This window comes from Acipenser ruthenus, chromosome 18 (assembly GCF_902713425.1).
Source record: "Acipenser ruthenus chromosome 18, fAciRut3.2 maternal haplotype, whole genome shotgun sequence".
Classification (NCBI taxonomy): domain Eukaryota; kingdom Metazoa; phylum Chordata; class Actinopteri; order Acipenseriformes; family Acipenseridae; genus Acipenser; species Acipenser ruthenus.
This window is the reverse complement of record NC_081206.1, coordinates 23,477,948-23,504,693: the sequence shown is the minus strand read 5'-3', so window position 1 is coordinate 23,504,693 and position 26,746 is coordinate 23,477,948. Positions and strand designations below refer to the sequence as shown.

Here is a 26,746-nt window from a genome sequence, read left to right as displayed (position 1 = left end):
GTCCTTAAAGCCTTATAATTTGGTCAAATCTGCTGTAATACCCTTACTGTTGCAAAGAGTAATATAAGCTTGTGATTCTACTAATGTATTAAAATAGATTGTTTGTAAATATTGTGGGTTTCCTGTTGCATTGCTCTTAACTTTAGCAACCATTTAGCGTGGTCACACAAGACGTCTATAGAGTCGTGGTTATGTATTTGTAACTAAAGCATGTTTTTCAAGCTTTAACAATGGCATTAGGGACAACCCAAATCTGTTTAAGTGCAGTTAACGTGGTTTGGTATAAATGAAAACTCTCCAGAGTGTAGTTTCACCCGAGACGCTGATTTATGGTTTTGCTTGGCAAGGGCTCAGAATGGCTTTGGTTTTTCCATTCCTGTTTCCATTGAAGGCTTCGGGTGTTGGAGTTTGCACTGTCTCTGCTTAGGGCATCTGTCTTTACTGGACACCAAAGGCTTCTGGGTTGGGTTCCAAGCTTGGGGATTCGGAGAAACAAAGGTTTTGGGTGTCAACACATATTGAGCTAAGAGAACAGAACAGGAAGTTCTCGAAGCCAACAAATCCCTGGACATTTTACAAGGACCCAGTAATGAAAAGCACGTGTACTGTAGTTGCAAATGAATGTTTTACAAGCGGGTTTTAGCTTCATCAAACCTACATAATGCTCTGTGATTATATTGCAAAGCATAACATAACAATTAGCTGTCGTGTAGTTAAAGGTGGTTCGATTTGTTTGTATTGTTTATAAGCATTATCACTTTAAATATATGCTGCCTTTAACCACAGCTGTTGGTTTTTCACTGGCCTTAAAAGTCTTATGTCGAAATACCAAATAAAAATAGTACAAGCTGTATTGTGCTATATTGTTAGTTTTAAATGAGTTCAATGAGTATTTTATTATCAGAAACAGAACATTTGTTTCTTTGTATTCCCTTGATGGCTTTAATTTAATGACATCACATGGAAAGTATTTTTTAGTTGGAAAGCCTTAATGATGACCTTATAGCTATGTGAAGGGTATGGCAGTCTGCTGAAAGATGTTTTAGTATTTAGTGCAAATGTGCACAGACTTTATTTTTCACTTCTCTGAATTAACATTTTGAGTGTGAAATTTTTCAAAAAAGCAATGACACGATTAAGGCTCTAAAATCTGCACTTTTTTTTTCTTTTGTTTACTTCACGCATCTTCAAATTCCTCAAATGTCAAATATACTGTAGAGGGATAAAAAGGCGAATCATGCCCAACAACATTTATGTTTGTTACATCATTCATCTGTGTAGTTGCCAGCGATTTATATATCTTCAGTGGGAGTTCTTGAGACTTTCTTCAAGAAATATGGTGTCATGACTTCAGCCTATTAAAATGCTCTCGCTGAGACCTGTTTCTGGTTATGGAATATTGTTTCCTCATGTTCTTCTGCTTCATGTATTTAGATGTTGGTGTAACCTGGTTTATGTCATTAGAAAGTCTTTTTTTTCTTAGAAACAGGATATTAGTTTTTCAAAGATAGTTGACTAGCTGTCTGTGTCCTGCTTCAAAATGGCTGATTTGATACCAGACAGCTGTTTTATTTTTTAAACCCTCCAGTAAGGTAGAAATCAATTGCTGATGCATAATTTGAAGCATTATAATAGGACACCTTTTTATGCCTTTTTTGTAAATGCCACTACATTCTATATTATAGTATATGTATGTATTTATCAATTTTAAAAGGCTAAACAATGGAATTCGATCAAGCTCTACTGAGGTTGTTGTCAAATGTTCATGATTTAATGTCAACCAATGTCTGCTTATTGCATTCCTACATTATGTGACGGGGGCAAAATTGATCCCAGTGACTGGGAAGAAAATATGCAAGGATCATTAATCACAGGCTGGGGTGATTTGTGCTTCCCTCATTTTCTTCGCTGTGTTTGCTTCACATTTTGGTAACCACAGTGTGTGTTTTGACCAGTAAATATTTAATAATCTGTCAAAACCCTTCAGTCAGAATGTGTCAAGGGCACATTTTAACCAGTCTATTGTTTTTAAAGAGGGTTTTCTGACATTATGGTGTATTATAGCTAATCTTATTAGCAAACACTTTAATAAAGTAAACAACCACAAGTAACCCTCTGTCTTGAGTGTCTTGAGATCATTAGTTAAATGTGTTGATTTAAATAAGGGCAGTGCATCTTGCAAGTCGAATTTAACGTGTTCTAGCATGAAAAATCTATTTTTCCTTCTATGTACTGTATATATAAAAAAAAATGTGGGGGGGGGGAGGGGTTATTGACTAGCGGTACACATTGCACTGTTCAAAGGCATTGACATGTTCTCATGGTTTTATTGTAGAATGAGAGTTGGCTGTTTCCATGGCAACATTTCTCTTTTGAGCTCCACTCAAGCTTGGAGGATTCAATCACGATTGTTAATCTGGTGGAAATGTTATAGAATTTGGTATTTAAAAACTGTCGTGTTTATTACAACAGTGTTTTGTATTTTAACTGGGGGAGGGGCGACAAACCATATCATAATCTGTCTGATTCAGAATTGACTCGGTGCACATGTAAATAGATATACAGAATGGGGGAAACCAGTCATGGGTGATTTACATGCTACTGGGCTACTAGTCCAAAGACTTATCTTGAAACGAATGTACTGCTGTTCTGCTAGTCCTGTAATTGTGTTTTTTTTTTTTTGTTAAGTTATTCTACACAAAGATTGCTTGAATATCAATGTTTTATTAAAAGGTCCAAAATGAGTGGGAAAAAAAAAAAAAAAAAGCCCAGCCTGACTGACACCCCATATCTGCTGTCAGAAATTCTGTATTAAAACCTTTGGGCTGGAAAAGGCGGTGTGGGCAAAGTTAAGAAGCTTGCAAGTTGTTTGCTGTGGAGGCTCAGCAGTGACAGGTAAATAAATTACTTTATTGGAAGGCAAGGCAAATCGCTTTAACCAACACATGCTAGGTCCCTGTGGATTCTGCTGTAGCCTAATTAAGAGATACAGTGACCAAGCCAGTTAGGCAAATGTTACAGCTTTATTCTGTAGATAATGTGTTATCTGTTATGGTCATATTACTCCTCATTTTGTTTAATTTCATCATGTGGTAATTTAAATGTATGTAATGGATCATTTATGTAATAAATAGGTGTTAAACTTACTTTCTAATCACCCTGTTTCATGTTGGGGATAGTATTTTATTGATCAATGCCTTCAGCATTTTACATCACAGAGAATAGTGTCGAACCAGAGTTTTTCAGACATATATATATATATATATATATATATATATATATATATATATATATATATATTGCTAACAAACTACAGAATTGGTACAGTGTATATACTGTAGATGCCACATGTCAAGGTCCTGTGGGTTCATAAAGAATGGAGTTATTGCCATCTGTTAATGTGTTTCGTTGAAGATAGAAATGCAAGAATAACATTGAGTTAAATAATGTTTTATTTTCAAATTTAAATTCATATGCTTCCTCATTACTTTTTAATATGATGAGTAACACTTTTAGAATCTTGTGCTGTTAGTTGCATGTAGTCTGTTCAGTACATGCCAAGGGCTGTATCAAATAAATAATGATAATAATGAGCACATTATATACTAAAGTTACCAAAAGGAGGAGCAGAAATGCTGATATTAGAGCAGGCATTCCCTGCAGTAGCTCTGCATGACTCTGCCCTTATTCCTTCTATTGACTTAAGGACAATTAAAATAGGTGATGACACAACCTCATGAACAGTGTTTATTGTTTATTGACACTGTTGAAGACACCCATCTTTTTGTCAAAGATATTCCCACAGTGACCCAGCATCAGCGGCAACCCATCCCTGGTTCTGACAATTGTATCCAGCCCTGCAGTGCAGCAAGAATGAAGCTGTTCTGCATGTCACCTTACCATACTCCACAACTGAGATCTAGCTTTCTGTTTTTTTCTGTTTGGGTTTTCTGCTTTTTTGATTGTTTTCTAGCCTTGACTTTGAGACTTACCTATAGAATAAAGTTATTTTCAGTTTTTAAACACTGAGCACATGTTGTGCCTTTTTGGTAGTTTAATTTTAATAAAGAGTTGTTTCTGCTCCAAATGTAATTAATTCTGGTATCATGTACTGGAAAATAAAAGATTTCTGATGAAAAGATTTCAATAGTGACTACTCTGGGTAGGCATTAAATAATTCATGGGTGGGAGGAAAAGCCTCTAAAGGAAGAAGCTAGATGAAATATAAGTGTAACCGCATTCTGTCTGGGTTTGAAATTGCAGTAATATACCACAAGCTTGGCCATTTTAAATGTATGCATCTTTAATTTTTTTATGATGTGCACAGGACTGGGTCTTGTTTCCTTTTTACCTCCTGATCACTTGCATTACTGTTCAGTATCAGGGTTTCAAGTTTAAACAATACAAAAGTGCTTTTCATACATGTCAATAAACATGTGTTTTTTGCATCACTAAAAATATTTTTCAAAACTAGTAATAAAATCCATCTATTCTTAGGATCCAATTGCTGTTGGCTAATTTTGAGCAATTAAGAACACCACCTGGGATACAGTGGATGAAGATGTACACACTTGTTACTCTTTAGTTTTGCATATATATCTACAGAAGTGAGTGTCCTTTTGTGACTAAGCTTATAAGGACCTTTCTTTAGCAAAAGTCATTGAGTGTACCAAGAATCTGAATTACAGAAGTATTAAATGTTTATTAGTTTTACTTCTAAATTAAATTCTTGCAAGAATACATTCAAAACTGCATCCTGGGTATCAATTTAGCGCTCTGGCATGATTAATATGGTAACGCGTTCGTCCTTTTGGTTTATTTTTCCAGAGAATGGAGGCCATGACCTGCTTGTCAGCATCAATCTGACCCTGTAATGGGAGTCACAGTGGTTGTGTCTTTGTAAACCACAAGACGCAAAGCTGCCGATTTATCTCTGGAATGTTACTATTTGCTCAGGACCAGGTTTAAGGAAAAAGGGTGAGAATATAGTGGTCATCCTGCATATTTGACCAACCTATTAATGCCTCTCTATGCATGCTTAGTTTATCAAATGATCTTGTACAATGAATCACTCTGGATTATTTTCTAAGTCATCTCCTAATATACTGAGCTGTATGTAAGGTGTATAGTATGGTTTCTCAGATGATGGCACATCCTAGGGCTTTCCTGACCTTGAGTCTGTCCCGATTTATTCCTTTGTTGTTTTTGCTGGATGATATACAGTTGCCTATGAAAAGTCAATAAGATGTGATGGAATGCAGCTGAGGTCTGAGGGATCGGCTCACGGTCAGCTAACCGAAGTGCAGTTCACTGAAAGTCAGCATGTGCAGTAATACAACCGTCATTTTTTGCTCACGGCAAAGAATCTCTGTGCATGACATTTAAAAAAAGGATAAAGTTACTTGTTTGACCCAACCACTTGTATTTAAGTGAGTTTATACTGTATAACCGTTGTAACATACAGGTTACCGTGCCATACATTCAAGTGTAAAGAGAGAGAGAGTGAATCTAAAGCATGGTAGACAAGACTATTTTTTGTAGTTTGTTATACTTCTTGCTACAGTGTTCCCTGTGTAGATGTAACATAGCTTATTGATTTGATCCTTCTCTATGAAAAGTAGGTCATATTTTTAACTAACTGTTCTTTAAATGGGGGGTTGGCAGTATCTGTAACCAAAGCATCAACACTATGATGTAGCTGCATTTAAAATATACTTTTCTCCCTTTTGAGACCTCCACAATCAGGAGAGATTGGGCACAAACCTGTTACCTTGTGCTCCCTAAGCCAGCATCTTAAGTGTTGTTCAGATCAGTTTCAACCAGTAAAAGAAATATGAAATTGTTATCCAATAGCAGCGGTCAGCAGTATCTGTAACAAACGTCATCAGAAACATCATTGGTTACAGTACATATTAACAAACTTCATTCATTACATTGTATATTCACCTGCTATCTACTGTATGAGCATTTAATTTAGTACAATACTGTAATACTATTGAAAGTAAAGTTTTACTTTTACATACTGGAAGAATTTGGAAATAATTGCATGAATTCTTTAAATTTATATATATATATATATATATATATATATATATATATATATATATATATATATATAATTTTTTTTTTTTTTTTTTTTACAGTATTCAGGGAGTATTTTTTTTTATTCATTGTTGCATTTAAGAATCTGCATCCCAGCTAGCTTAAAGTGCTTTATGCTTTTAATAGTTTGGCTTCATTTACACCCAACGATTGGAAGCCATCTGGAAGTTGGATAAGAAATGAACCTGAGCATAAGAACTAAACCTTCTTGACAGCAAGAAGAGAACACACTTTTGAAACGCTACATATATTATTTTTAAAGTTGTTGACACTGATTTATCATTCGAAAAAAACAGCATACAGTAACAGATTGCTTATTTAAAACTATTTGCTTATTGATTTTTATTTGACAGTTTAGGAGTCAAAAATATTCAAATTGACCATTTGAGCCTGTTTTTATTGCATGAAACTACCATACATCCTCTGCCAGGGTGCAGTACAGTAGATGTACTGTCTGAAGAAACAAACTGAAATCGGGAAGATTGGATCCGAGACTGGCCAATTTGCCATGTTTTGTTATGTGTGATTTTATTGTTTTATTCCTTCAATGCTGCATGACAAAACCTGCAGTTTTATAGGTAAAACCAGTCAGCTACAGTATCGTTTATCTGCTGTATGTCTTTGCCACATGTTGGTGAATTTCTATGTTATTATTTAGCAGTACTACAGTAGGCATACTCTTTTGTGAACATAAGAACATAAGAAAATTTACAAACGAGAGGAGACCATTTGGCCCATCTTGCTCGTTTTGGTTGTTAGTAGCTTATTGATCCCAGAATCTCATCAAGCAGCTTCAACAACATCACTGGGGAGTTGGTTCCAGACTCCCACAATTCTCTGTGTAAAAACGTGCCTCCTATTTTCTGTTCTGAATGCCCCTTTATCTAATCTCCATTTGTGACTCCTGGTCCTTGTTTATTTTTTCAGGTCAATTTCATTGTCCATATATCTCTCAATTTTGAATGCTTGAATCAGTTTGCCACTTAGTCTTCTTTGTTCAAGACTGAATCGATTCAATTCTTTTAGCCTGTCTTCATATGACATGCCATTTAACCCTGGAATAATTCTGGTTGCTCTTCTTTCTAGATTCCTTCAATTTCAGTATCTCCCATATGGTGTTTATAATGCACATTTGTATTGCCTGTGTGCAGTACCTTACACTTTTCTATATTAAATGTAATATGTTGTGTGTCTGCCCAGTTCTTAATGCTCTGTAGAGCATTTTGAATGACCTTTGCTGCTGCAACAGTGTTTGCCACTCCTCCTATTTTTGTGTTGTCTGCAAATTTAACAAGTTTGCTTACTATACCAGAATCTAAGTCATTAATGTAGATTAGGAAGAGCAGATGACCTAATACTGATCCCTGTGGTACTCCACTGGTTACCTCTCTCCATTTTGAGGTTTCTCCTCTAATCCATACTTTCTGTTTTCTACATGTTAACCACTCCCTAAACCATTTGCATGCATTTTCTTGGATCTCTACTGCATTCAGTTTAAGAATTCATCTTTTATGCGGGACTTTGTCAAAAGCGTTCTGGAAATCTAAATAAACCATGTCATATCAAGCAGGTTAGTTAGACACAATCTCCCTTTCCTAAAACTATGCTGACTGTCTCCCAGGATACTGTTACCATATAGGTAATTTTCCATTTTGGATCTTATTATAATTTACATATAATAGAAGTCAGGCTTATTGGTCTGTAGTTACCTGGTTCGGTTTTGTCTCCCCCTTTGTGGATCCGTATTACATTTGCAAGTCTCCAGTCTGTCGGTACAACCCCTGTCTCGAGACTGTTGCATGATCTTGGTTAGCAGTTTGTAAATAACTTCTTTAATGTCTTTGAATACTATTGGGAGGATCTCATCCGGCCCAGGGGATTTGTTTATTTTAAGAGCTAAAGTTATTTAAAACTCGATAGGAACAGGTCGACGTGTGGAGCATGTTGTCCGTATCCTCCTTTGTAAAAACTTGTGAAAAGTAATCATTTAATATATTTGCTATTTGTTTTCTCTTCGACTGTGATTTTGCCATTTGTATCTCCTTAGAAGTTTTACTTCCTTTGAATGTTCTTTTGCTGTTTATAATATTGGAAAACCTTTTTGGAATTGGTTTTAGCCCCCTTGCTCATTTCTATCTCTCTCTTGGCCTTTCTGTCTTCCTTTGTTTGAAGGAAACAACTTGAGAGAAGAACAAGGATGTGGTATTTGTCAAATGAAACGTGCCGGACATAGCTTTTGATAGTACTGTACCCTAATATTTCCCAATGTGCTTTGCAATTAGAAACCGAATATCCTGGTTTGTAAGGAGTATCAATTGTTTAGTTGATGTGCCACACAATCGCTTAGGTTAGTACCCCAAGCCAGTCATGTACTGTAATGCTGTGGCTTATTGGCTATTCTGGCATAGTACAACAGTGACCCAATGTGTTTTCATATTAGGATGCAGGTTCTAAATTTTTGAAACTTGCACTCGAACGTCACTAAAATAATATAATTTGGTTAGTTCTCTTTGATTCAAATCTTCGCTTGATCTGCCACAGCTTCTTGATGAGGGTGTGCTCCCCTTTTAATAACGTGATCTAGTAAGCACTGTAGTTTTAAACAAAACAAAAAAACATGATTTGCTCATGTGTTTGTCGTGTTGAAGCTGATTAGGAAACCTAACAGAAATGCAGAAGGATACACCTTGCATCATCTGTATTCATGTGCTCATACAGTGACTTTTTACATCTGCTGATTGGAGCTGGATACCAGCATCCTCATTCTCCCTAGAGAGATGTGCAGTGTAGAGGGCGATGAATCAGAGATGAGTAATGAGTGTGTGATGTTTACCAAAAGTTCCAAACATGGTCGCTATCGAGCATCTGCTCAGAAATCTGAACAGTTGGTAATACAATAGCTGCAAGTAACACTTGCTGTTTCCTCCACAAGCACTGTTGTAAATAGTCATTTTCAAACTTACTATAATTGAAATTGCCAATATGCAGTATTTATTTATAAACAAATAAAGATGTTTTTGCCCAAAAAGGTTCTGAATGGTATTCCTGTAAATACTGTACTGTTGCTTTCTTCTGAAGGTTTGCAATCGGACTGGAATTACAACCGGTATACCCCAGATTTAAGGCTATTTTTATTTACAAGAATTACAAATAGATGTACCATGGGTTACACTTGATGTACTTTTCCAGCGTTGATAAGAAAGTGATTGTCATCTATTTTCTTTTAATTATAAGTTTGCATTCTGGTTTTGAGGTTTCTGAGAATCTGAGCGAAAGCTATGGATGAAATCTACAGAAGCCTCAGATACATGTATTTTTTCTTGCCTCTATTAAAGTTTATGGAAGCATACATTACATTTCTCTGCACTTTAATTACTGTGCTCATACAAAAGCAAGAGATGTTACTTCTGTCAGACAAATGAAAATGAAAAACAAGCTACCAGTTTACTTTAGACACTAATGGATCTTAAAAGCTCTGTAAATTAGTGAACTGTCAGGGATGGCGAGTCATAAAAGCTCACTATACTTGCCATTAGTTGCTGGTCATGTATATTAAGCATTCGGTATTCTTTTCTTGTACATAGCCATTCTTATTTTTCAAGTTCAGAAAAACAGTATTGTAAGATTCTAGGTTGAAATCAAATAGGACTGAATAAAAAGCGTTGAGTGGTGCTGCAAACATTTGCATGCTGTTTGAGCCTGCCCTTAGTTTTTTTTAAGAGCCTTTTAGATTATAATAATTTCCACTCAGAGGATGTGGACTTGCTTTTAGATTTGTCATTATACATGACATCTGTTTGGCCTTTTTCCTAATAATTGTTTAACCTGTCAGACAGCAACTTCAGTTGCAATACACCTTTTTAAAAACCCAAGGAGAAGAAAAAAAAGTTTGTTTTTAGATCATTGTAGTTCGGATATCTGGAGTAAGAACCTCTCACAATCCTTTTACTGAACACAACTTAATACATTTAATCAGCAACTTAACAAAAGAGAAGTGATGATTGGGAGATTACTGTAAAGATTGATTTATTTTTCCCAACATTAGTACAGAACAGTGTGTGGATTGATTTATTTATTTATTTATTTATTTATTGTTAGCAAAGCTGTTAAACTGCCATGTATTGGACTGTTACTTGATTGTGTTACAAAAGAAAAAAAAAAAAACTTGAGCGTATCATAATGCCTGCCTGTCTTTACGTACTTTAAGTATGTATTAACTTATCTACGGTGTCATTATTGACAGTGTCAGAATCTGTGGATATGCTGCCATAAACAAACACAAATAACAACCTCAAACAGCATAGTATTTCACTAAACATTTTAATGGAAATGTTTAAAAAGGATCTTACATTGATTTTTAAATTGTGTTTTTTTTTTTTTGTTCGTTTTGTTTTGAATATGCTGCGTCTCCTACAAGGTTACAAGGCTTTGTGGCAGTTTGTTGGCACACAGCTTCACTCCGTCGCTGCTTTCCAGGTCAGACAGGCTGTGATTGCAGCACAGTGTAACTCAGTCTCTGCTTGTTTAAATGTGTTGTCTCCTGACCTGGAGAAAAACATTTGCATTAGCTGCACTGATCAATCCATATCACTTCTCATCATTTAGCGGACAAGTAATACTGCATTATAAGGACTCCCCAAGGCACATGTATGAAACTAAATATTTTAGCTGGGAAACCACACAAAGTTAAACGTGGTTTGCAAAAACAAAACCACAACGGTATTCATTCCAGTTACTGTTATTGAATTTCAATTTAAATCTATTGTAACTGAAAAGTAAGATTTAAAGCAGCAAGCTGTTTTCTAAGGACTAGTTTCACACTATGAGTAACACTAATCTTGGACTACAGTACCTACATACCCTTTTGTTTTTATTTATTTTAAATAGTGTCATCTAGGAAGTCTACTGTATATTTCCATTATTATGGAAGGCATTTGATTTGTGATGTGTATTGGAAGCAGACCCCAATTTAAACTGGTATGAGTGGTATTGGTCATTAATGGAGATCATTTTTGTGCAACTAATGTACTGTAAGAAACCTCTACAAAACAAACTTTAAACCAAGAATGTTTTATTAGTATAATTGGTATATAAACATAATATTTACAAACAAAAAATGTAAACTTGAATAATGACACAGTGTTTCAGGGACTACTTTTTAATGCATTACTGAGGGGGTTAAAATGGTTGTTAACACAGTTGTCAAATGAGGACCTCCCTATATGGTACTGGGTGATTAGTTCACACATTCAGTTTTTGAATTGTGGTAGTTTTGGCTATACTTTGCTTATATTTTTATAAAATCTCATCATACTATACCAACACATTTTTGGTATTTTAACATGTAAACACAATTTAAAGTAACATGACAATATCACCAAAGCTCTCAAAACCTTGTCCTACAACAATACAAGGCTGAGTTATAAAGTGTATCCATCCATTCACAAAGGTTAAGCAAGGTACAATGTGTGAGAAAATAAGTAATTATTTAGAATAATAAAAAAAAAAACAGGGAATTTATGAAGAAAAACAAATATAATGCTGCAACCAGTGAACTCTACTATTTATTTATGTATTTATTGTTTTACCCTTTTTTCATGATCATTTACTTTAAAAAGTAAGCAAACTATTGGGCAATTAATGATATTGTAATATGCTTTGATAATTTAAGATCAAATATTTAAAGTGTAAACAATTTGAATGTAGTTTAGAAACTCATAGCAAATTATCTCAACAGTAGTTAATACACAGAGTGATGAAATTGATTTACTAGAATTTTTAAAATTGGATAGCATTGAATGCAACAACAAATATCATTGTCTTGATTTTGCCTTACTATCCTTGCTTACTTTTCCTTAAAGGTACTTACGTCAGTTTTATGGGCTCTGCAGGTACCACGGAACGGGTATGTCTGATCCAGGGAACAGTTGAAGCATTAAATGCAGTCCACGGCTTCATTGCCGACAAGATTCGGGAAATGCCTCAGAATGTAGCAAAGACAGAGCCTGTCAGCATCCTGCAGCCCCAGACCACCGTTAACCCAGATCGCATCAAACAGGTGAGAGAACTGAGCTCTCCGTCTGCTAACTAGATGTAGAAATGGCTTTTCATAGTATGCAAAATAAATGAATACACTGTTATTGACACACAGGTTTCCAAGGTTACAAAAAATACAGATGTTTTTATGTCTAGTGTGAATAAATCTAGTATGATGTATGATGCTGATTTTTAAATGAGACTAGGTCATTGCAAGTGTTTAGGGTTGGCTATGCTTAGCAATCATAATTTTCTGTGACCCGTGCATTTAAAGATAAGCTGCCAGATATTGAAATTAGATATATTGCATTAGTCATTACCAGGTGCTAATTTAGTCAAATGTTTGCAGCTGTTTGTAATTTGCTGGTAAGTTTCTTTAAACCAACAGCAAAATGGTACCAGTTAATGCATTATAGGCATGATTTCTCTTCTTTAGATGTATTTATCAATATCTCTGTATGTCTGTAACTTGTTCTAGGTATTTCATCTATGTTGGTATTACATGTAATTAACTGTTTTACCAGATGAAACTTCTTTGATGTATAATTTGGTTTACAAAAGTGACCTGATATACTTGTTAATTGTATGTTAATAATAATATAAAGAGTAATCAATCCTATACATTTTGTTGAACTATTTTGAATGTTTCGGCTATAGTTTTTGTGTTTTTGTGGTTTTTTTTTTTTTTTTTTTTGTTCTTTTTTTACCTTAAAAGTAAGTGTCATGGATTTGATATTTTTACCACATTTGTTAGGGGAAAGATTATGTTATGTTTTCTCACTGTTTAAAATAGTTTTTTGCAAAATTGGTGTATTTGTATTCAAATTTTCAGTGGTAAAATGCAAAAGCAGAGTAAAACTGCTGAGGTACTTCTTGATGATGTCATTGCAATGTGTTTTTAATATGTAATGACTGTCATTGTTTACTTGTACTACTTGTTGCTGAAGTACTTTTGTTAAGGAAGTCATTCTGAGAAGTCATTCATTTCAGCATACATGGTTTATGTGAGTGTTTTATTCATCATTTTAAACATCTGGTGCCAAACCAAGCTGCATTCGGTGGTATATTTTAAGATTAACCCTTGGCTTCCTACCAAATTCGTTTTGTCTTTTGTGGGCCAATTATATGCATGTAACGATTTACTTTAAACACAACAATGTGGTGTTCCTTTTTAATCTCAAACGAGTTCTACGTACAGTAGATGTCTCCATGGCCTTCGGGATAATTTGTATAATGACATATACAAAAAATACCCCTGCTTCTAAGTAATCTTTTCTTTACATGGCCAGTAACATTTCATGACTACCATAAAATAAATGTTGTACTGTACATCAGAGAAAATCAGATATGTCTGTGTCTGTTCTAAACCTTTGCAGTGTATCCCTGTTCCCAGAATAAAATGTGACTCATCATGAAATTGAAAATGAAGCAAAAGTCCACATTTATACAGAGACAATTCAGCAGAAAGTCAGGTATTCTTTAACTCTCTCAAATTTAACGGGCAACTTCCCGTACCCAATACAACTGCATTTCATTGGACGTTGTAGACAACCTTTACTGATTTTGTCCTGGATAAATGGTGTGGTGATATGCTTAAATGTATATAATATATGAATGTATACAACTATAAAGCATCAGTGTCCATATTAGAATAGCTGTGTAGAGGTTTGGAAGCAAAGGGTTAATCGCCAATTACATGTAATAAGCCAACGACAAAACATACACTGCACAATCATTCCTTACATCCCTGGGAAGGTTTGATTCACCTATAAAAATTAACTTGAAGGCCATGCAGCAATGGAAGTGTACAGGATAAAGATTTATCTTTTGATGAATGTGATCATGATATCTTGCTTAAAAATATCAGTTATTTTACAGTTAAAGTAATGGCAGTTATTAATTGGACTATTCTGGAACATTGTTAGTCTTGAAAAAAAATCTTTTTTGTTCTCCTAGATTTTTGCAGTTGATTTAAACAAAATCTGCACTCATTTTATTTTTTATTTATTTTTTTACTATTTAGTATAAAGCTTGTAAAGGTTGGTGATTTTGCTCCTGAACTGCTTTTGTTCCCAGACATTGCCATCTTCCCCAACTACCACCAAGTCCTCTCCATCCGATCCCATGACCACCTCCAGAGCCAATCAGGTACGGTATCATCCTACCATCTACACCATGCCTTCCACAGGTGACCAGTTGCCAGCTGGAGAACAGGTAGACACACAGGAAGAGGAAGGGTTTTAGATTTCCTTCATAAGGGAAAACCTTAGCCATCTTTTTACAGTTTGCAAAACATCATAAACAGTTTGGAAGATTGCAAGCTGAAAAGGTAGGTTTACTTTTGGCAGAACTGCGAAGTATTAACGTTCCTTGTTCACCAGCATCTGACATCACCATTACATTTTCCAGCCAGATGACAGCAGATCACCTCCCCCCAAACTTTATTTTTGTTCGCCTTTGAGAACAGCTGGATAAACAATTAATTATCCTAAGTCTAAATGCTAGTTATAACCCTCATGCAGACAGCTGCCCCTAAATCTGTAGCCGCCCCCTACTGAGGTAGAAACCGACTCGCTTCTTCAAAAGTAAAACTGCAGCTGCTGTTGTGATGATGTGGTGCCATCTGACGTTCGGGTGAAATTGGGATGTGTGTTTCAAAATGTACACTTGAACTGGTAAACCCTTTTAGTTGTATATAAGGTCTGAAAACACAAATGCTCTAATATAAATATAATATAAACATACTGTTGTGTATTTAAAAACTAGTAATTGTTGTCCGTATCAATGATTTTTACATTGCCAGGTAGCAACCCAGAAGATTGGATGTTTAAGGTCCATGAATTAACCCTCAATTACATGTAAATACTGGTGGCTCTATAAAATAGAAACAGCTTCTGACAGCAGTTAGTTAATTAGTATCCAGCTGCAGACAGCTATTGCATGCTATTTTGTTGCTATGCCTTCATATAAAATTGGTTAAATGTATTGCTGCTTTCACAATATATAGTACTACTTCTTTTAACTAACATCTGACTGGCAGAAAAGAACTAGGTAAGATCTCTGTTCAAAGCTTTATTTCACTATTTGATGCATGTGAAATAAAGAAAATAGATGCATGTGAAACTGTTTTAACATCAGCAGCGACTTCATAGATTAATATATGCTTTCATCATCCTTATAAAACAAAAAAAGCACTATAATGAATCGTATCACTATGGCATCATGTTAAATCATACATGTAACCAGGGGAGCAGCCATAGTTTTTCATGAAATGGAGTAAGTGGTTAACCTTCCATTACATTATTAAGGGGTGTGGTTGGCGTGAATCGACAGAGACAATTGTGTGTGTGTGTGTATATATATGTATATATAGACACACACACACACACAGTAATATTACCATTTAATACCAACAGTGGAAGAGTGTAAAAATAATAGCATCTGATAGGGATCTGTGCTTCTCTGTTATGAATTAAACAAAAAAAAAAAAAGAAATCAAATACTTCTTTGTTGCCAAGTTCCATTCTGTGATGTTTGTTACAATTAGATCTGAATGGTATGCAACTTGAAGTAAACATTGGCTGTTAAAATAAGAATACGTTATTCTAAAGTAGCAGGTAGATATTTTTTTCAGAATGAAAACATGAACAGAAGCGAGAAATCTTCTTTTCCCTTTTCCACCTGGATTTTCTTATACCAATGCTGATATGCTCTGCTGTAAGTAATTTATGTTTTTGTTAAAATAGTAAACATCATGTAAAGGATAAATGTCTATTCTGGCATATTTATTATACCAAATGATTTTGAGATTATATATGCCAGTATTTGAAAGAAAACGATTACATTTACAAATAGTTTTTCTGATGTATTCTTATATAATTTGTTAATTAAATTGTGTATCTTTTATGTTGGCAAACATTGAGACTGAAAATTCCTGATCTTACTTTTTTTTAAAGTGTTCTTTTTTCCTTTAATCCATTTTGGCTCTCCTTTATGAAACAATTCATTATTAATGCACATAATCTTAATGTCCCATAGTTATTGTATTGGTGAGACTGAATCTCTAGAATTGCACATGTACTTGTAAGGGATTTGATGGTTAAGGCAATTTTGAAACTGTGCTGTTCTTTTGTGGCAGTAACTGACATACAGTAGTAGGCAATTGTTTCCAGAGTGCAACAGTGATTAACATTCTGCTCCAGTATATCGGCATGCATCTGCACTGCGGTTGTTGAATGAGAAAAGGTTCCTGCACAGCAATCTCAAAGCTGTCAGTGGTTCTATAAGCAAGTAACAGGGAGATTTGCAGAACCACACCGTTCATCACTATTGTATTTGAACAGAGATTAGCCTTATCTGGAGGAGGAGATGGGAGGAATGGAGGCATAATAAACATGCTCCCTGAAGCAGAGAAAAGGTTTTTCTTTTGTTTACAAGGAGAAAAATAAAATCAATTTTACTTTTCATTATCACTTGAAGGATACTGCAGAATAGAAGTATGTTGAGTCTTTGGTGCTCAGGAGAGGGATGATCTGTTCACATGTAAGGATTCTTTATACACCTTGAGACACCAGAGAACACTGTTCTTGCTACAAGAAAAAATCACCCAAACTTATTTGAGATATTGATTAGTTGAAAACTGCACAATGATACTATATTGTTTTGTAATATTTAGCACTTGGTTTTCAAAGAGATTCAGAGTTTGACTTTAAATACAGGACTTGCATTAAATAATTGTTTTAATAACACCAGTAATGTAAAAACAATAATAAAGGGAAGAATGTCATATTAGTGAGATTTTATTATTTGGAACACTAGGTTACTGAGCAGACCCCATTTGACAAGATGATATTAATGCCTACTGTAATGATAATCACTACTGCAGCCATGCAGAGTTTGTTTACTGCAGTGATGTCACATTGCTCATTAAAATTAATATATGGCAAATTGTGTGTGTGTGTGATGTAATGTGATTATCCAGCATTTAAGGCGCTTGCTGGATATGTGGACTTCTGTATTTAGGCTAATTAATAATTATAATCGAGACACTAATGTTTTGAAGAAACCACACGATTGTTACACAGAATGTCCACTTTAATTTTACTGCTGTCAATGAATCTGACACTCTATATAGTTACCCCATCCATTCATGTGTCTTCCTTGCACATCATCTTTATACCAGACCATATCTGATCTAGTCCTTGCCAGATCTAGTCAGAAGGAGAAAATGAGGTTAGCTATCATCTTGTGATCTCAAGTGCACTGAAGCAAAAAAAAAAAAATAAGCAAACTCTTTGATCTTGTTAGGACTTTGAATTATTGTTGCCTGTCAATATCTAGAAACTAATACAAAATATGACTCGCAAGAGTGAAATACAATTAAGTTGTAGTTTCGAGCCATTCAAAGTAGAATTTCACATGGCTTGGCAGAGGTGAAGTAATAGCCAAAAATAAATGTTGGTAATGTTTAAATTTACTTTGATGTCCCTGTTTACCTAACTCCAGATGCTCGTCAGTCACACACAGGGAAGACAAGTGTATTGGTCTTGTTGCAAGGTCTTACTTTCACATTGGGTTTTAATGGAAATACTCTAATTCAAGTACAGATGTTTTAGATGCTCTTCGCTAAATAATATTGATTAAACATAAATACAGAGCAAATTAATGAACAACCTTCGCTGAAAACATCAAGCCCGGAATGGCTTGATTCCTGGCAGGCCACGTCTTTTTTTTCTTTTTTGCCTATTTTATTTAAATAACCATCAAGATGTTAACTTTCATATAAAACACACAATACAAAATAAAATAATATTTCAAAATAATCTCATCAATTTTGTACTTTGACACTGAGTTAAGAAGGTTTACCCCCCATTCTGAGTCATTGGTAAGACTCAATGTTTCCTTTTTATAAAAGAAAAAGACTCAATAGGTAAGGATATAAAGCGAAAGTGCACGCTTTAAATTTGTCCTCTGTTACATTTACAGCTATGTTCAAAGGTTTTGCATTTTGATTGTTATTGTTATATCTTAATGAAAATGCAATACAAAATAAACACAAGTTTTGCATCACCTGGAATTTTAGGATTGAGACATTTTTATAAAAACAAAATAAAAGTATATGAACATAATTTATCTTGTTTGACCATGTAATTTGTTTTTTTTTTGTTTTTTTTTTAAACAAAGCTCTTCACAACTTTATAAACTGTTGCGTTTCATAGTACATGTTCATAACGAAATATTATTCCGGTAATTTAAAATTAAAGGCATTAATAGTATTCAAGTGATGTATTTTATTTCAATAATAAGTCAGATTTCATTTAAATAAAGAAAAAATGACAGTCTGATTTTAATTAAATAACACAGTGAAGTTTGAGCTCAACCTTAGAATTAAAAAATAAAGGTTGGTTATGTTTTTTTCTTTTTTCTTTTTAATTATCGGCTATGATGGACAATTATTGTGCCCCCTACCAGTGGATATTACATATGCAGTCTTCCATGTAAGCTCATCTTTCAAAGCTGCTGCTTTGTGAAGCAGATACTAGATTACTGTTACTTGCGAAATTGAACTGTGATTAATGTCATTCCTTTGTGAATGAGTTAAGTGGACCATATAACTGAATTCTTCAAAATCTTCTACACACTACTGCCTTTTTCCAAATGTGCTGTAGCAGAGAGAAATAAATGGTACCTGAAGCTGATCAGGTAACTAGCATTGGTATCGATTCCACTCCTTGCTGTCGAGTCTAACAACTGAGTAACATAGTTGGATATGTGTACATTAATAACAGAGAATCATTGTTACATAAGGAACTTCTGTTGAGTCGTGGAACAAATCAGCAGACTATTATTATTATTATTATTATTATTATTATTATTATTATTATTATTATTATTATTATTATTATTATTATTATTATTGTTATTGTTGTTATTATTATTACGCTCCAAAGAAATGTGAATAACTAAAACAGTAGAAACTTAAAGCTGCACTATCCCACCATGTTAGTGCACCAAAATAAAATAAAATAAAACATTCCCTGGCTGTAAGAATTTCCTTGTGTGCACTGCAATATGTGTAGTGTTATATTGCATGCTGCAGCAGGGTGATAGAAGACAGCCCCCCTGCACTCGGACTTGTTTTTCTTTTATACAGCATTGCATTGGCAGTTAGTAATTATTTTTAGATTTGTCTTAAACAAAAAAAAAAATTTATACCTCAGCAGTTGGGAGCCGTAGTTAAAACAGCTATTTGTTTTCTGCCTAGTGGAATGGTATTATGGGGCAAATGGGATCCATTACCATACTGCCTTATGACTGGACCTGCTGTATAAAGTACTGCCTTATAACAAGGGAGTGCTGCATGTGTTTTTCATGTGATACTTTATATGTATAAAAAGCTCAATATTCCTTGAGGTAATTGATGTTTATGCAAACTATTGTCCTGTATCACATGCTTTTTACAAACATTGAGAAAGACCACCTTGACTTTAACAAAGTTTGATATTTCAGATCTCCTGATTTATCTGTGATGGCAATCCAACGCCACAGTCATGACCTGATCAGAGGACTAGCTCCCCATCAGCATTAGCTTCAAGTGATAAAAATATAGATTACATTTTTATATATTATTATTTATTTTACTGTACTTGAAACTTCCCTCTGGAACTTACTTAGTCTCACACTACATTTGATAATTTAAACCATTTAATTTTAGCACAATCAATTCAGTATGGAGTGATATCATGAGTTCCATAAAATGTGATTCGGAGAGGATTGAAAGGTTAAGAGTTGTTTTCATTCCCCTTTTAAAATGACCTGATTTTAATTAGATTTTCTCATGAAGTTCTATGCATGATTTCACCAGATCGTGTACCTGCATGTTAATAATTGTCAACAGATTAATTTTTTTTACAAACAAAACGTATCTGTACTAATTTAATTGAAAGTGCAATATGATAGCTATTGGGTTACAGACCTTCAAAGAATGTCGTCTTGTTTAAGACTTTCTAAATCTAATATAACAGTAACACAGTTGTTAATTTGCATATGTTGTTATTGGGGTGTTTTGTGTTTTTAATTGAGTGAACACTATATTGGTGTTAAGATGTGTCCTTCTTGTAGAAAAGAGGTGTTATTGCAAAGAATCCTGTCATGCTACTTAGCCCTTTTGAGTTACAAGAATGTACAGCAACAGTTAAAATTGATCAGGGCAGATCCTTTGCACAATAATGTAACATTTGAAATAGTGTAAATAAAATCCATATAATGCAGATAATATTTTGATAACTCCTAACGTCATCATCACGGGCTTTCTGATCATGTATTGGGGGCCCAACGGCAGTTTAATATAGAATTAATCAGATTGAAGCATGCAAATCATTTCCCTAAAGTGAAAGCTTTGGATAAGTTGACATATTTTATTTTTTATTTTATTTTATTTTATTTTAGAAAATGTAGTGAATATTTTAGTCTTTTTTCAGACAGTTGGAAACCCTTGATGGATTATGCACATGCACAAATAGAATCTTGCTGATCATTTTACTGTTCGTTTTTAATTTTAAATCGATTAGTTTGTTTCAAATTCTCAATGGGCTTCTAATAACATATTCATCTATGTCTTACCTTGATGTTTAGACTGCTTTGGTAAAATGAGTAATTAGTTAGCTATGAACAGGTGCCTGGTAAATTTACACTGTCACTTTTCTCATTGGTCTATTTCATGAGACCTACAGAAATTCTAGTTTAAAATGACATCTCGTTTCACTGTCTACTCTAGCTTTCCTGTTCAGTTCTTTTTTTTCTTTTATTTGTTGTATTTTCTTTTCCAAATGTTACAAAGCAACACAGCTATCTGCAAAGCTTACAGGAACATCTAATGCATTTTTATGCACTGTTTCCTTGATAGCACTGCAGTTAATCTGTTCACAGTTAGCCTACGCTTTTGCATCAGATGCATACTATGTTACACGTTTTTCTTGTTAAACATGAAAGCAAATGTGATTTCCCTAAAATAAATTGTACATTCATGGTCTAGTAATACACAGAGATTACGGTTTGAGAGAAGCTGATAAAAGCTGGTACCTTCATAGGCTTTTTAATATACACAGTTTCTGATCCAAATATGTTTGCTTCAGATGTGAAGTAATTAAAATGAAAATGGCATATTCATTTTAAATCTTGACACCTGGTGAACTATCCCTTTTATATTCTGTTGCTTGAAGCGATAGGTGATCTATACAGAAACGTGCATCACCAACAAATGCAGCTTGCTTACTGTATTTAACCACAAAATTGTTTTTGCAAGTCTGCAACCCCTATGGTCATTATTTGATAATGCAGCAGCTTCTTTTTTGTGCATATCATAAGTAAACGGAATACCTATGCATCCAAAATAAGCCTTAAAGTTTATTAAATAGGGTGAAGCAGCAATTGTCACGTAACTTATTTTTAGTTCAGGGATTTAGAATCCTGCTTCTGTGAAGCAAATGAAACAAAATATTTGGATAGAAGTATCATTTTTAATAACCCAAAAAGTAAAGCAACCTAAGAATGGAAGAAAAACAGCTTCCCAAGGTCACAACAAAGAATACAGTTTATTAGATATATAAAACATGTATGTAATTTTAATATTGGAGCATTTTTTTGTTTTCAGTCGTGCAGTGGCTTCTGTATGTGTTTCAATGGAATTCATTTTTTTTTTCTTTTGTTCCCCTTTTTGCAGGTGAAGATAATAGTCCCCAACAGCACAGCAGGTTTGATTATTGGAAAGGGTGGTGCAACAGTGAAAGCTATAATGGAGCAATCAGGGGCTTGGGTCCAGCTCTCTCAGAAACCTGATGGGATAAACCTGCAGGAGAGAGTAGTTACAGTGAGTGGTGAACCAGAGCAGAACCGCAAAGCTGTGGAACTCATCATCCAAAAGATACAAGAAGATCCCCAAAGTGGCAGCTGTCTCAATATCAGTTATGCCAATGTCACTGGTCCAGTGGCCAACTCCAACCCAACAGGCTCTCCTTACGCAAATACTGCCGAAGTGTTACCCACTGCTGCAGCTGCTGCGGGGCTGCTAGGACATGCTAACCTTGCTGGAGTTGCAGCATTCCCAGCAGTTTTATCCGGCTTCACCGGGAACGATCTGGTGGCCATCACCTCTGCACTCAACACTTTAGCCAGCTATGGATATAATCTCAACACATTAGGGTTGGGCCTAAGCCAAGCTGCAGCCACGGGGGCGCTGGCTGCAGCTGCTGCAAGTGCAAACCCAGCAGCAGCAGCGGCAGCGAACTTGATCGCCACCTATGCAAGTGAAGCCTCCGGCGGCGGCGGCACTGCTGGCGGTGCGGCAGGCCCATTCGCATTAGGTAGCTTGGCAGCTGCCACTGCTGCAACAAATGGATATTTTGGTGCCGCTTCTCCACTTGCAGCTAGTGCCATCCTGGGAACGGAGAAAACTACAGACGGATCGAAAGATGTAGTTGAAATAGCAGTGCCAGAAAACCTAGTCGGTGCAATACTCGGCAAAGGAGGAAAAACGTTGGTGGAATACCAGGAATTGACTGGTGCAAGGATACAGATCTCAAAAAAGGGAGAATTTGTACCTGGCACGAGGAACCGGAAGGTGACGATCACAGGAACACCAGCTGCTACACAGGCTGCGCAGTATTTAATAACACAGCGGATCACATACGAGCAAGGGGTTCGGGCTGCTAACCCTCAAAAAGTGGGTTAATGCCTAAACTTATTCTATTTAATCCCTCCTTTATCATTTTCAAGAAGGATGTACTGTATTTTGCAGAAGTATTCTTTTCTGTTAACATATTATATGCAAAAGAATGCGATTTATGTTGAAGATGTGTATATGTAAATAACGTGTTTTACCAGATGTTTCATAGAAAGAAATTTTTCTTGATATGTTTTAGTTCTATACTTTGCTTGTGTATATTTGTCAGAATTGTTTCTAGTGTGAGAAGATCTTAGCCTGCCATTTTACCAGCATTATTGTAGTTTAAAAAACAAACAAACAAACAAAAAAAGAACCAATTGAATGTAGACAGGGATATGCGTATAGTTTTCAGTATTAGTTAAAATAGGTGATATCGCTAAATTAACTACTGTTAGTTCGGGTCCGGTCGGGTCAGTGACCTGAAATGGAGTGAGGCCAAAGCACTGTCATGACAGTCTTACTTCTGCGTAGGGCATAAAGAAGTAGGAATTCATATTTTATGAAAGGAAAAAAAAATAACTAAAAAGCAATATAGTTGCAAAAGCACTGTAAAATATTTTAAGGTTAAAACTGTGGATTATTGTATTGGTAAGTTTACAAATCAACAAAAGCACCTGTTCTCCATCTGAACTAGACAATGGAAATAATGCTGCACGCTGGCCATGGCCCATTCTTCACCATGTCTTGAAAGAAGTTCAACAAAAATAGCCACCCCCCAATACCACCTCCAGAGAGGCTTGTATATTTGTTTGTTTTAAAGCACTAAAAATCACTACTGAACCCATTGCCTGGCCAGTAGAACAGTCATTACTCCATTAACATCCTCACTGTCTAGACATATAACTGTTGTTATGCAGTGTATTGGGAATTTTATAAAAAAAGAAAAAAAGAAAAAAAGTGAAAGTGCCAACAAAAATGATGACAGCTAAAATAGTTATAACCTGCGACTGCTTGATACAGTATGTTGCATTTTAAGAGCTTATACTTAAGAGTGTATCATTTCTTAACACTAGAAACATTAGTATCGTGAATGTAGATTTTACTGTGAAGATATCTGTGATTTTAGCTGTGCGCTCCAACGATGGCGTCTTTGCAGCACGGTGTTAGCAGCCAGTGCAGCTTATACTACTCGGTAATTTGCATGTATGTGGAGCATTTTTATGTCACCAGCCAGCCAGTATTTTCCTGCATGCTTTTAAGACAAGGCAGTTAATCTCAAGAGGTAGTGTGATCTACCTTTCCCAAGCTTTTGGACAGGTAATTCCTGAGTAAGCCTTTGTTCCCAACACCCAACAACTGTCACCCTCTTCTGTATCTCTCCTGAGTGCCAACTGCCCAGGCCATTGACCCACCATCTGTTTGCCCACTCAAGGCCACTCATAGGGGCATTCATAACCAAGCACCTCCTCATGCTGTGCATGCAGTCTTAAATTCAATGGACAAAATAACATGCTGGCTACCTCTGGATCATCAGGCTGAGCAATTGAATTTTTAAAAGAGAATTACTTCCATCTCAACTTCAACCCATTGATAACGTCCATCCTGCCAAGCTAAATGGCATCCCAGCTGCTCCTTTTCTGTGCAACCAATCAAAGAACAATGAGTGTGATGCTCCACGTCCTGAATTTCGTCCAGCCTCTTTCTGAACTGTGATCTTTGTCCTCCATGAACTTTCCCTTTTGTTCATTGAACTATATGGACTCTTCATTTCATATTAATTTACTGTGCAATTTGCTTTTGGACATTGACAACTTGAAACAATTCCCTGATCCCTCCCCCTTTTCACTATTAATAATTCATTTCTGTCAAATTGTAAGAGTAGACTCATTTTCCAGTTTTTTGGCATTGGATTGTTTCTTCATTTAGATTTCTCAATCTCTAAATTTACTATTTAGAGAATTATTAAAAGGGAATGATTTGCTTGTTTAATGAAAGAGAAAAGCTGTAGTAAACTGTGTTACTTGGAAATGACTTTTAAATCGTCAAATATTCTGTAGCTGTGCAAGTTTTGACAAATAGTGTATCTCGTGAAATCAGTGGTTAGCATTGCCGCTATTATATTTACTCATTTTATCATTATAAATGTGCTTAGTTCATCATGTAGCATCACTTGTCTCCCGTCTCATTTTTTCCTTGCATGTCACAAGTCTAAGTTCATTTATAATACATTAACAGTTAATAATATCTTTGTAAGTTTCTTTCACCATGCTGTCTTAGTCAGCAGTGAACAAAAGCAATTTAATGGGAGCTATTTCATCGGCTGAGATGGTAAAGCATGAGTAGTCTGGATTTTATATTATATTAGATAACATTCCAACCATGTTGGTCCCTGATTTTAAATAAAATTTAGTTTAAAAAAAAATAAAAGTAGCTTTGACAGTGGAGCTTTCATTTCATTTTTAGACTTATTTAAGCTAAAGCCATTTATAGAGATTACTCAATAAAATTAATATTAGGTGTTGTATTCTTGTTGGTTTAAGCGAAATGGATATGTACTCTGAAAAATGTATTTTTTTTTTTAATAAGACAATTTTCTAAGTGAAATTGAAGTGTTTTGTTAGAAAGTAATTGACTAGTCTGTGACCTTTGGGATTACACAATGATTTTGTTTAAAAAGGTAAGCCTCTCAATAGCGCTTAAATTATATTTTAAACAATTAGACTGCCTTCAAAATGGACAGTAGTAAGCAAACAACAAAAAGCAATTCAGCTATTTCAAATGAAAGGAGGGAGAATGCTTTTGATACAAAAGCCAACCATGTTATAAATTGCTAACTATTTATAGGCTTAGGTCGCCATATGGAGGCTGGTGAATGCACTGAATAAGAATTACCTCAGTCCTGCAGCATTCTGTGTCTTTGAATACATTCTGTTTCAGGGTCACTTTTCAATCAATATTTCATTTACTTACTGAGATTGAATGGGCGCTCTGAGACGGAGCGTGCTGTTTATCATACAGATTGGACACCTCATTCTAGATTCAAGATCTCTCCTTCAGCATTGGGAGCTGTCCTTTCAGCACCTCACAATTGCAATTAGAGTTAATAGTACAGTTTCTCTGCTTCATCACTGGGATCTTTCCTATCAGCACCGCAGCATCATAGCTAGTTTCAAGGCAGTCTCGACTTTGCACTGTATGCTTTCCTTTCAGCGTCACACCTTATGATCATAATTTGAAATGTTTTCCCTCACCTCCCCTATTGATTGTGGGATCCATTCCTCTCATCAATCCAAAATCAGAAACAACAATAAATTCTAACCTTTTAACGGCTCATTCCGATTCATTGCTCACAACAGATCTAAGCTCTTTTTCTGCTTATTTGATTCCTTTTCAGCTTTCCATCACATCTGTAACAAACCTTAAACAGAATTTGCCACGCAATCATGCACAAGGCTACCTTGACGTTGAGCTAGACAATTCCATCACATTCAGTTGGTTAACAGAGGTCAGAACCTCCTGTATTATATTTATCTCGCTTTCTAAGAAAGTGCTTTATAATTAATGTTTACGTTAAGGTTGTGTAAATGGTGCTATAGAGAATCTGGTAAACATCCCAGTTTTTTTGTGTACGACTTCGAATGTATAAGATTTATTTTTCTATTGATAATAAATATTATGAAAGCATAAAGATGGTAGATTTTAGTATTTTAACAGTGCTTCGATTACCTATGTGCAAGAGTAATGTCTTTGCAGAACTTGTAAGGAATAACTAAAGTTTTTTTTTTTTTTTTTCCCCCAGATGTAAACTTATCATTTGAGTGGTCCGTTGCACATTTTATCTGAATTATTACAGAGTATGAGTTTAATATAATCCTAATATTAGGCAGATATTAAGCAGAAGTCTGGGGATTGCAATATTACAATTAAAATTATACAATCGTTCCC

At 35.1% G+C, this 26,746-nt stretch overlaps 1 protein-coding gene across 11 annotated transcripts in view; it reads left to right on the top strand.

The window, feature by feature from the left end:
- Positions 1–26,746, top strand: part of LOC117418358 (RNA-binding protein Nova-1) — a 72,097-nt gene that overhangs the window by 33,449 nt on the left and 11,902 nt on the right. For 4 of the 11 annotated variants that reach the window (XM_058991593.1, XM_034031314.3, XM_058991594.1 and 1 more), the window contains 3 exons: positions 11,964–12,160; positions 14,215–14,286; positions 21,860–22,858. In XM_058991593.1, coding sequence (XP_058847576.1) covers positions 11,964–12,160; positions 14,215–14,286; positions 21,860–22,858 — 1,268 coding nt within the window. Of the gene's footprint in view, positions 1–4,827; positions 4,978–11,963; positions 12,161–14,214; positions 14,287–21,859; positions 24,965–26,746 lie in introns of those variants that run through there. The other 7 variants (XM_058991599.1, XM_034031322.3, XM_058991595.1 and 4 more) reach the window with 7 other exon arrangements.